General features: G+C 41.5%; 1 protein-coding gene across 1 annotated transcript in view; it reads right to left on the bottom strand.

Moving 5' to 3' along the window:
• map2k5 (mitogen-activated protein kinase kinase 5) overlaps positions 1-12,718 on the bottom strand; it is a 47,285-nt gene that overhangs the window by 26,488 nt on the left and 8,079 nt on the right. Inside the window, exons 6-16 of the mRNA XM_084007950.1 lie at positions 12,635-12,702; positions 12,471-12,519; positions 11,016-11,080; positions 4,742-4,781; positions 4,537-4,605; positions 3,896-3,977; positions 3,017-3,078; positions 1,748-1,796; positions 1,571-1,644; positions 362-412; positions 181-252 (exon numbers count right to left, since the gene is read on the bottom strand). Coding sequence (XP_083864076.1) covers positions 181-252; positions 362-412; positions 1,571-1,644; positions 1,748-1,796; positions 3,017-3,078; positions 3,896-3,977; positions 4,537-4,605; positions 4,742-4,781; positions 11,016-11,080; positions 12,471-12,519; positions 12,635-12,702 — 681 coding nt within the window. The remainder of the gene's footprint in view (positions 1-180; positions 253-361; positions 413-1,570; positions 1,645-1,747; positions 1,797-3,016; positions 3,079-3,895; positions 3,978-4,536; positions 4,606-4,741; positions 4,782-11,015; positions 11,081-12,470; positions 12,520-12,634; positions 12,703-12,718) is intronic.

Below are 12,718 nucleotides of genomic sequence, written 5' to 3'. Positions count from 1 at the left end.
GCAATCGAGCTATTGTGACCAAGATAATGACACACACATATGCATCTAATGCTACTCAATGGATAACATAACTGTGTAAAATGTAAATGAACCACTTTTTCTCAAATTTAGTGTCCCCTTCCAAACATTTTCCACACATTCCTAATGCTACAGTGTGAAGCCATATACACATCGTCGTACCTCCATGAAAGAGATTCCCACACTCCAGACATCTGCATGGATACCATACTGTTCTCCTGATATCCTCTCCGGCTGTGGAGCAAAAAAAAAACAAACATCCGATTTAGAGGATCTGGTTCCTGTGCTGACTCGTATCTTGAAACATTACTGGACATCAGGCTGAACTTCGGGGGTCACTCACCGCCATGTATGCGTTAGTTCCCACATAGGTTTTGGCAATAGAATTCACCAACTGGAAAGGAAATGAATTAACAGTAGTTAAGCAAATAATAATGCTGCATATAATTATACATTCTATACTATTCAACTGACTATAATAAGCTACTTTAAGCCTTATAAATAACATCAAATGTCATTACTTCATTGTCCTATTTTGGGGAATAAAAATAAAAACAGGAGCTGGACCCGAATTACATGACCTAAATCTATTGACACGTCATGTTGACATTTTGGGCCTCTCCGAACCCTCGCACAAGGTAACAGGAGTAAGACAACGAGACATTAGTAAGCCTGTCCGTGTGTGTGTGTGTGTGTGTGTGTGTGTGTGCGTGTGTGTGTGTGTGTGTGTGTGTGGATACAATGGCACATGCCATCAATGACAAGACTGTGATAATGAGTGTCTGTTCCCTCGTGTGTGTTTTTTTTTTAGCGTGCCCTAAAGTGTGTGAGGGGGAGGGGGAGTGTATATGTGTGAAAGAGAGATAAACAGAAAAATTGAGTTGAAAAAGACAGGGGACAAGTCACTGCTGCTAGTGTTATACATGCAGCGTGTAAAAATCACCTTGGAGCTTCCAAGGAAGTGGAGGTTAAAAATGAATAACAATTTGCCACAGAAAGGATGAGGATGGTGGGTGGGTGTGTGTGTGTTGTTGAAAATGGAGACAGAGTCCTCAGGGTTGATGTTTTAGGGAACGTTGAAGGTCTGTCCCTGATGATTACATTGCAAATACACACTGCCCCACACACGCGCACACACGTGCGCACACACACACACACACGCGCAGGCACGCACACAATGACTAGGCTATTGTCTGCCACCCACGCTTTCCCCACCTCTGAATACATATAAATGAGGCTTTGCTGTGTGTGCGGGTCATAATTATAACAAGTGATTTTTTTTGGAAGCTGCAGAACAATGGAGGTGGTTGGGGGGGGGGGGGGGGGGGGGGGAGACCCTTGGGACAGCACTGACGTTTTGAGTTGAAAATTAATGCTGTGATTGAACCGTTGACCATATGCACACATGCTGCACAGGACAGTGGTGATGCAGCTATAGACAACTCTCACACACACACACACACACACACACACACACACACACACACACACACACACACACACACACACACACACACACACACACACACACACACACACACACACAGTGTACCTGTGTGCTGACACCAAAGTCACAGAGCTTGACTTGTCCTCGGGTGTTCACCAGCATATTGGAAGGCTTGACATCTGCGGAGACAAACTGCTTGATAGAACTGCAACATCAGCACTCTCCAGCTTTATCAACTCTGTTTTTTTTAATAACACAGAGCCTGTGCACTACCTTACTCACCTCTGTGAAGTATCTTCAGGCTCCACAGATATGTCAAGCCTTTGACGACCTGGAGACACAGACGGAAAAAAGAAGATGATTAACTTCGACATAATTCAACATTTAACCAGAACCACACACACACACACCTGGCTGTAATGCATTCATCACTGAAGAGGCAAAGGGGATGGTCAAGATTTACTCTGAAATCCTGAATGGTTTGGATATTGCTGTTCAGTCATGGTACACACATGTATCTAATGTTGTATTGACGTCGCCCTTAGATTGGTAATCAGCAGTGATGTTGCCAGGTTCACAAATGAGGACCAGAGGGTTTGTTGACACGATCACCTAAATCCTTTACGAAATCCTTTACGCCGGAGAGGAGACGCTGGCCAATGTTTAAACCTTCACAAAGAACATCACTGAGTTTGTAAAGAATAATGCCGGGTTCACTCTGGACGTGGATGCGGCATGAAGCGAATTTCAGTGACGTCCTGGGTTCTTTTGGGGCCCATGTAATCCAGTTGGGCTGTTCACACAACAGCCACACAATCATTATATTTTCGTTGAAGTATTACTAATTTCCAAATGTGTAATACTGTTTGTGATTTGAGAGCTGATTCTATCCCCTTGGCTTCTGTCATCCATCTCTGATGCATGAAAACTGAGATGAATTAAAAAAGCACAAAAGCCCTCTGAAGTCCTGCTGCCTCAAAATGTGGTGGTGTGAGTGCAACAATTGCAGTCTGCAGCTTCGCTCACACCCTCCTGGGTGCTTTTCCTTCTGTGATAATTAACAACTGTGACAGTGGAAGGGAAGGAAAGCTGAGAATTAGAATTAACACTGACTAAATAGCTGTCATTGTTTGATTACGGACAAAGTTAAAGGGGGGGAGACGGGAAAGAGGAGGTGGAGACAGGAGAAGGGTAATGAGTGTGGAAAAAAAAAAGAGACGTGCATTTATCAAGATCAAGGCCATTTCCATCACAACGCTGGTTTTAACTGAGAGCAGAAAGGGAGCGAGGGAAGGATATGGGGAAAACAACAGTGACTTTGTCCATCACTTCACCAAATAGAAGCTAATTGAAAAATTCACACCTGTGCTTCACTTAAAAGTGAATACAAATGTCTTCAGAACTGTTCAGCCAAACGTATAACGGATTGCAATTAAAAATGGGACAATCACATTCTTAATACACTTAAATAAATGGTTTTAAAACCTCGACAACACAACACTTCATTCACATTCCAATTACTAGAAAGGACAAGTATTTCATGAAACTTACTGCCACTGCGATCCTCCCCAGCACATGCTCTGGAATCCTTTTGTACACGTCCAGAGAACCACCTGCAAAAGACAAATTAATTATTCATTCAGCCGGGGAACAACTATTTCTCAACTATTATCCTAATGCCCTTTTTGACACATCACAAATTCATGTTGCCCATGCAGATGTTAACACGACCCACACAAATGACAAAAAAAAAGTAGTTTGCACTTATCATGTGGTCCTGATCTAGATTATGTCAACTAGCATTTCCCAGTGGGCAAGAAGGAACTGTTGATCCTCTTACACTGGATATTTACTAGGAATGCTAATTTTGATTCTTGCCTCCCCTCATTAACCAATCATTAACCACCAACCGACCAAGAGTGGTGTCTTCCATGCAGGGGTGCTCTGGTCGAACTGTCTAACAACACACCCAGCTGCAATAGTCAAGCACGACAGGAAATGACCGATCAAAGAAAAGTTTCATGAAGTAAAAAGGGCTGAGAGGTTAGACAGTCTTTGCTGACAAGCTATCAAATGTGTGAAACAGGGGAATCACCGCATTAACACACACTTGGACAAACACACACACAGACCTAAAAAATATATATACATATATACAATAGACAGTCCCCCATCTCACACCAAACCAGACACACACATACAAACGCACCTACAAATGCACTTAAGTCCAGATTTATCACGCCCTTGTAGCTTTTAGCACACAGGCATGCTAAGCAACTCAAAGCGATAAGACGTTCCCTTGATCTGCAGAAGTGTAAATGGATACACAGTAGAGAGACAGATGACAGTTCCCTTAAGTCTCTTCTACACAGCTGTGGCCAGCAAAGATAAAACACACCATCTACTGACTTGAGCCACCGAGAAACTCACCGTCCATAAACTCTGTGCATATGGATATCCTGTTCTCTACAAAAAAGGCACTGAAGAAAGTGATGATGTAGGGTGAATCACACTGCAATCGAGAGAAGAGACAATTTCATCATTAAAGGGCATGCTAAAATATCTATCTGCATTACAAAAGGATTTCTTTAGACATTATCCTCACGAATTTGAGCAAAAAGTGATTGTGTGGCACTGAATTAAAAAGAAAAGTTTCTCATGATCACTGAAGCTGACGTGAGTAGTTTGTGCTGAAAAGGATGACTCAACAGCATCAATTTGAAGTCAACTGTTTTTGGTTGGGGGAGAAAGTGGGGCCGTGTAGAAACACGTAAACATGGTGGGCTTTCTTCATGTTGCTTTTAAGGAGTTAAGAGTTTTCCATTTAAGCAGCAGCAGCAGAAAACCCTTAATCTAATGCACATACGATGATCAGTAAACTCACATGTCTAGTCCACGTGTATGTTAGGTGCGTTTCCATGTATCGCTGAACCCTGGCTTACATTGTAAGACCAGAGGTGAGCTCCGTCAGACTCGTGGTTTATTAATAATGTGATCTGATAAGACAGAAACATTCCGTGGAGGAAAAAGAAAAGACATGGTCATTGTGACGAGGAACAAGTTAAACTCACCTTGTAGAGAATTTCTAATTCTGACATGATCTGCTTCTGTAATTCCACCGTGATATCCAGGGGGATGACCTGTTATCAAAAAAGGTGCCGCCTTTAATCAACACAACGTTAACAAGTTCCTTTGAGGTTCTGATTGAGTGGACTAGATTGAGGGTGACTTATTAAAGAGCAAGTACTATCATCAACATGGAAGGAAGGTTCTCACCTTGACAGCTAAAACCTTCTTGCCCAGGAGATGGTACGCTCTACAGGGATGAAACAGAAGATAATGAGAAACAAATAATTACACACATAACACTACCCTTAAATCAAGAACGATCACAAATTGTTAATGTAACGGACTAATAATGTAAATTTGGTGATCAAGTTCCAGTGAGGGGTAATGTCAGGACATACATGACACAGCAGCGTCTAAATTAGCATGACAAAACGCCACTGTTGTTTCTCGTAAAGGTCAGAGGTCACCACCAAAAACCAGATCCAGTCAGCCCTATTACTCGTTGTTCCAGACAGAGTTTTGAGTTGCAATTGAAGCAGCCACAGACCGTCCCGGTAATGATTAAATTAGCAAACTCCTTAATGCCAAACATCGGCTTTAGTTACAGACCTTGAAGGTTAGTTTACGGCACACCGGTGACAACATCTCGGGATCTCTCAACATACAATCCTCAAGGACAAATGCGGTGCAACAGCTGTCAGGTGATGGGGATGAGGCGGGGGCCGTGTACGTCACACAGGCTGGGTTGCTTACAAACAGGCTTAGTGAATGTGATACCTGGCTACTCATCTGTCAGCGGGTCTTCCAGAGAGAACGCGTATGGTGCAAGGTGTGATTAATGTGTCTCAGATTGGTAGGATCACATTGCTCTTCGGCCAGACACCTCAAAACTGGCCCAGGCCTTTAATTAATGCCACCCATTAGTGCTATGTCAGTGTTTGAGCAAACACTGGTCTCGGCCTGCAGCTGTAGTTTACACATCTTTCATAACAGTGTCATCACTGCTTAAGTCAAAGACTAACTACAGACTTTTCAGAGATGTTAAAAGAATAAGCAAGCTATGACCGAATATTTACACGTAAAGATAAATGAAAAATATGGAACAGCAAAGTATACAAATTAGGTTTTAGTTAATAGAACAAAACACAAACCTTCTTCTGATGGAAGAGAGTTAATAACTATTTTTTATCTTTAGTGTCATCTTTTTTTTTTTAAAGAGCTCTTTAGACATAAGACTGACAACCTCGTTTTCATTTTGATGTCTCCGTCTTCCTTTAAGCCCCAATCAATATCAGTTAAGCATGAGTGCTGCCTCTTAATTAAGATGAAGATTTTAATTGAGGCAGAATTGCAGGGATAGACATGTTAAATACGGGGAGGGCAGGTTGTGTGTGTGTGTGTGTGTGTGTGTGTGTGTGTGTGTGTGTGTGGAAAAGACATTAAACTGAATCTTCGCCATGCAAAACAACTTGTATTCTTCAATTCTAGTCTAGACACGCCGAGCCCGTGGCTGACTGCACCGAAATACTACTTTAACACATGATAGCGTGTATGTGGGACACCATGTATACCAAGTTTCATCAAATACATTTTTCCATACTGGAGAAGTGCCGACCGTCATCTACTGTAGAAAATATACCGACTTTGTTTAAGTACCTCATACAAACCCACGTCCAAAGACCTGAACTATCCCGTTAAGCACAACGGGCCCAATATTACTGCACGCTCACGAAGTGAGTACTTTTACATGGTAATAATTAAATGTTTACCTAAGTTAGGTAAGTTAGGAAATCACAAAGTTTAAAGTCATATATTTTGAGGGCATGTTTAAGGTCCGGCGATATGGTGTGACTACTGCTTGGTTAAAGCTTTATTCTCAGACCGTCCTTGACCACCTCAGGGCCGAGCATCCCTGTATGAGTTACAGTGACAGGCTTGTGACAGCGGCAGAAATGGGGACAAGGTTACATAGCCACCCCCCGCCACTTCCCCTGATCTGACCCCAGTAAACGTGCCCCATTGCCTGGATCTTATTTACACTCCAGCTCGCTCTGTAATAAAAGCTCCATCATGCAGTATTCATAGAGCTTCTCTCTATGTCCCCGAAGTTGGGGCTGAGGGTTAGAGGCACTGGCCTCCTGGATCAGGGCTAAGGTGGTACTTTTACACTGCTACGTGGATGACAGGCCGCCTTTCTCTCTCACCCGATACAGCTATAATGGGTGTCCTAACTGACATGGGGGAGGCAGAAACCTAAACACAGACATTCACAAACAGACATGTGTGTACACACAAATATACACAAAAGGGCTCGCTTCGTGGCTGTGCTATAGCTTTCACTAATTGTCATTGTTGCCATCTGAATGTATGGATGGTAAGAGTTGCTTAAACTGTACGTCTTATAACATCTCCAGGCAATAAATAGCAAAGGAGAAGTTTGTTCTTTGTAAAGTTCCTGATTTTCATGTCTGCATTATAGGTTTCACAGTGCAGTTTATACTGTGTCATTTAAATAAAAACAACAATAATTAGGTCATCATAGGGTCAGACTAACCTCCAGTGGATACTCAAAACTCAAACAATCATCTCAAAAGTAACTTCCTGAATCATTTATGTAGCTTGAGGCTGTAAAACAGTAAATGTTAAATGGTGAAGTAATCATTTCCCCCCCAACCAGGCTTCAGATTTCACATTTTCAGGCTTTTAACCATTAGAAAACGTATCTTAATTGGCTGAAGCAATACTCATTGAGTCCAAAAGTCGATCCATAAAAAAGAGACAAACAAATAATTTCAATTACACTCATTATAGTCTAAATGTTCTGCACCAAAGACAAAAGCTAGGCTGCACTGATGACAATCTGAACATATCTGGATACAAGATACTATCTAACCACCAATTAACCAAAGAGCTTTGGCCCTTCGATATACAGTCTAATCAATAAGGTGAAATAATAAAATCAATGGAGAAAATGGGCCCAGATAGTAAAGTGACAGCCATGGGTGTCTAAGTAGATGTCACCACAGTCACAGTCATGGCAAATGTGCTTTGTTTTAATTGCACTGCTGGATCCATGAGTCATGAAAATAGCCTGTGTGTCCTTGTTATTGTATTTATAAGCCACGGAGTCAGTTAGATTGCCGGACAAGATGGACCTCTGAGAGAGTGTGCAATAAAAAACAAAGGCCGACATTGATGGATGGCTGGGTCAGCGTGTGGTTATGGAGAGCTGTGGTGTTGGTAACATCCAATTGAGTCTAAATGGCTCTGGGTCATAAATGGACTAAGAGGTTAAAAGGTGGGAAGCCTTTGGTAGTGCTTTCACACGTGATAAGCCTGATATAAGCTGGACTGAAGGGTCTGAAGACGACAGGGAATAGGTTTGGAAGCCAGCAGGACTGCCCCTGCCCTTGATGAGCATTAAGACAGTATCTGCTAACAATGGCTCTTTTCCTGATGGATACCGCAAATTTCACAAAAATACAAATTTTTAATTTGTTTTACAAAAAGGTTATTTTTTTTATATAAATGTTTTATTGAGCACCAACAAAAGAGGGTACATGTAATGCAATTAAAACAGAAGTACAGTGCTCACATTTTACCGATCCCCCCCTTTCCCGCCCTTCCTCCATCCCTCACCCCGCCCTCACCCTTTCGGCCTTGGGCCACAAGCACAAACAAACAAACAGACAAACAAACAGACAAACAAACAGACAAGCAAAAAAAAAATAGCCTTGCCAAAAGAAAAGTGCACATATGCCCTACCGTACTGAGAAGAGTTCAAGCCTCAAACATCCTTCCCTCCTGTCTACTCGGCCTGATAAAAACCTTTGTCTATAAATACTGTAGAGTAAATGAAGCAAAAGAGCATATTTGTTGCTGTACTTGCAGTCCTTTGGGTAGAAACCACATGGTTGAATGTACTTATAGTAAGTACTACTTCACAAATCGAGAGTGAGTAATGTGTTTGTGTTTTGTTCAAATTCTTTTAAATCTCAGACTAAATTATCATGAATATATTGTTAATATTTGTCTGCTTAAAAACAACTGTTACTGGTATATTTTATGAGCCGTTTCTATTTAACATAAATTCTTAAAGTTGCCCAAAAGATAAAATAGCAGCAGAGCGTGACGCGTTAATAACCTCTGCACTCGCTGTTTTCTATGCAAGCAACCACAAACCGCCGATGTTTGACAATCCACGCATCAGAAACAGTAACCGTATGGCGAATCAGTTGACTAGGTCTTCTGTCGCCATGGCGCTCAGCGTGTGCTTCAGACATCAACTGACGCAACACTATGCAAAGTAGCTAGTCAGCAGCAGCTTCCTAATTGGTAGGGTTTCCTGTCCATTAGACTTGGTTTTAATGACGCCGCCTTCGTCCAAAAGCAATTACTTTGGTGAGTACAATGTAAAAAAAATACCCCAAAAAAACACCGCCACTTGTAGCCTTAAACATACTTCACTTTTCTGTTGTGGAAAAGTGCCTGTGACCAGTCAGCCTGGTATATCAAAGGTTGAAAATTCCAATTCACACCAAACACAAACAATTATTGATTGTTTTTGCTTTGATTAGGAAACTGTTTGCAACACCTTTGCCAGGAACTACAGAGGGGGAAAAAGCAGAGTGGACCTTCTTTAAAACTTTTGCAGAGCGGAAGAGGCTTCCAAGAACATGGTTGGTGCTTACTAAGCTAATGCTGACTTAGCAGAAAGAGACTGGCAGGTGAGGAAGGAAGCAGCTGGGGTAGTTTGGGACGCAAAAGCCCAATTTTCAGGTGTGGACTTATGATAGGCATGACTAACAGGCAACCTTGAAGTTTTTGAAAATGCGTTTGTTGCTGTGTAACACAGAAGAATATCACCCTTGCTGTACTCGAGGAAATGTCGACGTAAACAGGAACATTTGCGGAAGGATGAGGACAAATAAAGTACTGGACAGGAGGCATTGCTGATAAGGAAGCTCTTACAGATTCAAAACAAATGTAGATACAACAACACTAAATCAGTGGCTTTTAGTATACACACTGACTGAGTATACTTTGTCACTTTCCAGTGTGAACACACCACATACTCAAAAAACGTTTAGTGTGTAGTATGAATTAGAGACAGCATATTTTCAGGCCCATCTTTAAGCTGTTTAAAAGTATGTTTGGTCTCCTCTGCTATCTAGACGGAGAGCTATTGTTTCCACGCAGCTCTGGACATGGGGATGGCTAGCAGCTAATGGTGCTAACAGCGCTAACAGAGAAAACAACATAGGAAGGCATGAAGGTATGAACGCAGAGCCGCAGCCATAAGCTAGCAAGTAGGGCATGCTAACATGAGCTAGCATGCACTAAAAAGGCACACAAGGCAAATAATGGTTTGCTGCTGTATTAATGCTCTCAATATCATATAGAGAACCTTTAATTATAGGCATGAAATAAAACAATCTACTAAATCAGAAACAAACAACAAGGATGTTTTTTTGTATCTGCTTCTTTTTTTTATCTTCTCCTTCCAACCATGAAAAAATCTGCACCAAAGCATATGGATTTTTTTGCTGAACTAAATTGACTGAGAAGTTGTTGGGCTTGCAATATTGGCCTTCCCCACTGCAGTGTAATCATTTTGGTGCCAAACCAATCAGCAATCGTATTCTCCTACAAGCATGAAAGACTGGCTCTTAATAAAACTATTTCAAAGTCATAAACAGGTTGGAAAGAAAGACGTGAAAATAAAAAACACACGTTTTGTGTATTTGCCAGATAGGACATTTACTGGGGTTGCTGGGGACTGTGTGAAAGAGACCAATCTGTCAAGTCAAGGTTAGTCTGAGCAGTGATCAATACTTCAATCTCAATAAAACAGTTCAATAGCTGAGAATTGATGGGAAGGAGAACACATAAGGTGGGGAAAAGAAGGATAAAACGAGCAACACAAATGCCAACCTTGTCATAACGTCAGCAGGGCAGTAATACATTTGTCTAGCCGGAGAGGACGGAGCTCTCCCATCGTGGCAGGTAACTATAGACAGATTAAGTCAATTGCTGTCACAACCTTACAGCCCCAAATCAATATCATATATACGTTTGCAACCTTCAAACCAGAATAAATAAATGAAGGTAAAGACACAAACCAGCCTGATAGATGTCACACGAAACACCAAGAGATAAATGGATGGACAGAGGAACAGAGGTAGGGTGGCGAACAACAACCCTTCACAGAAACCTACCGGAGACTGATGTGTTGGACATAAAACTGAGCAGAAAAAATATATATAAAAGACAAGAATCGTATCACAGTCATTAGTCTATAATTGGCAACTCATCGATACATCCTTCCTTAATATTTGGACTGTATAGAGGCTTTGGCGTCCCTGAATAAATCATTCAGACCATCTCACTTTCTTTGCCAAGTATCTCTTCAGTGTCACCATCTGTTATTGTGTTGTGGCCTTGTAATGTTGCCTCAATGCGAGAGCCAGCAAAGACTTACTTGTAAACTGTGCCTCCGTTTCCATGGCCAAGCTGCTCTTGATAGTGGATATCTTGAGCATTTATCTGCAGGAACAGGTATACAATGATGGTACTTAGATGTTATAACATTAGAAGCCATGCAACCATTGGATGAAATGCGTAACCACACAGGTGAGGCAGAGACAGTGAGACGGGATGACACGGTCACGAGAGGCTATAAACCAGACAAGCATTCAGGTCACTCCAAGTTCAGCGGCATAAGCAGAGAAAACAGAGGGACAGAAGGAGGAGATCAATACAATATTTGCTGTCCAATTTATAAACTGGCATTGTGCTTGGGTCAGTGGGGGCGTAACTGATGTAGACTTTAATGATGATTTGTTTGCAGTTGTCGTTTTATTCAACAATAAAACATTTTTTCTTTTTTTTCCAGTCGAAGGACAAAGGACATTGTGTGGATAGTTATAAAATTGAACACTTAGGAACACATTGATTCCTCAAGTTCATCAGAAAATAAAATGAATGTAAAATGACTGAAATTTTTAAAAATTAAACAAATTTTAACTTGAAAAGTGGCAAAAGTAAAACAGAATCTAAATACTTTGTTCAATATTTTAAATGCATACATAAAATGCATCCAATCTGGGCCAAAGAAATCTGTTTTTACATCACAAACATGTCGAGCACTAGAATTTCAAAACCAAATTTTGAAATTTGAAAACTGAATATGTAATTTAAAATATGATATATGAGTATTATGTGTCCCATCGATATAAGCAAATGTCCAACTGCAAAATGCTAGTGTCCATTAATTTAAAAAAAAAGAAAGGAAAATGACTGTTTGTATTTTCATCCTAAATGGCCAGAATTCATTCTCTAATGTCCCCTGTCTACGCTGCATTGTAGCAGTTCGTCTGTGTGTGTGTGTGTGGCGCTCAAGGTTATTGATATTGATATGATGCCAAAACTTATTCTGTACACAGAGAAAGGGGCAGGCATCACAACATGCATGTAAGCATGCATGCGCACAATATACATGAACCCTCCCCTTCTGGTCCACCTCAATTGATTTGATAACATAGTGAGAGGAGGGGGGGTAAAGAGAATGAGAAGAGATGGATGACGGGATGGTGAAAAGGGAACAGCTCTATTAATTCACTGTGTTACAGCAGAAACCTGAGAGGACGTGGCTTAATTGTCTCCCTGACATGCTAGCCATTGTGTGTGTGTGCGTGTGTGTGTGTGTGTGTCTGTGTATCCTCAAAACCCAAAGACCCACTGCAGTGAAGAGACAATGACCAAATACACACTCTGTATAACTTGCCCACGGTTGGCATCACAGAAAATCAATAGAGAAGTCAACCACTAGAGAGAGAATGTGTTTCTAGACAGTCAATGGAAACTGGGTGCAAGAGAGCAGGAGCAGTGAGATAACAACGCTGAAACTCTGCTTAAACCCAAAACGCAGACTCACCTGCCCATTTGTCAGGATCCTCTTCAGCTCAGCAGATGACTTTTTCAAGCTGGAGGAAGGAAGACAACACAGTTGAAGTATCACAGACATCTTTCTACTCATCTATCAACCAACCGACTACTCGGTATAGGGTAACATGCTCCTCGTGCCCCAGGAAAGCTCACCTGTTGTTGGCCACGGAGTCTGGGACAGCATGGGTGCAGTCATTGGCTGGGTTAGGTCTTGTATTAACCTGAAGGTGCGGAAAC

This window comes from Eutrigla gurnardus (assembly GCF_963514095.1).
Source record: "Eutrigla gurnardus genome assembly, chromosome: 1".
NCBI classification, from domain to species: domain Eukaryota; kingdom Metazoa; phylum Chordata; class Actinopteri; order Perciformes; family Triglidae; genus Eutrigla; species Eutrigla gurnardus.
This window is presented reverse-complemented; position numbering and strand designations above follow the sequence as displayed.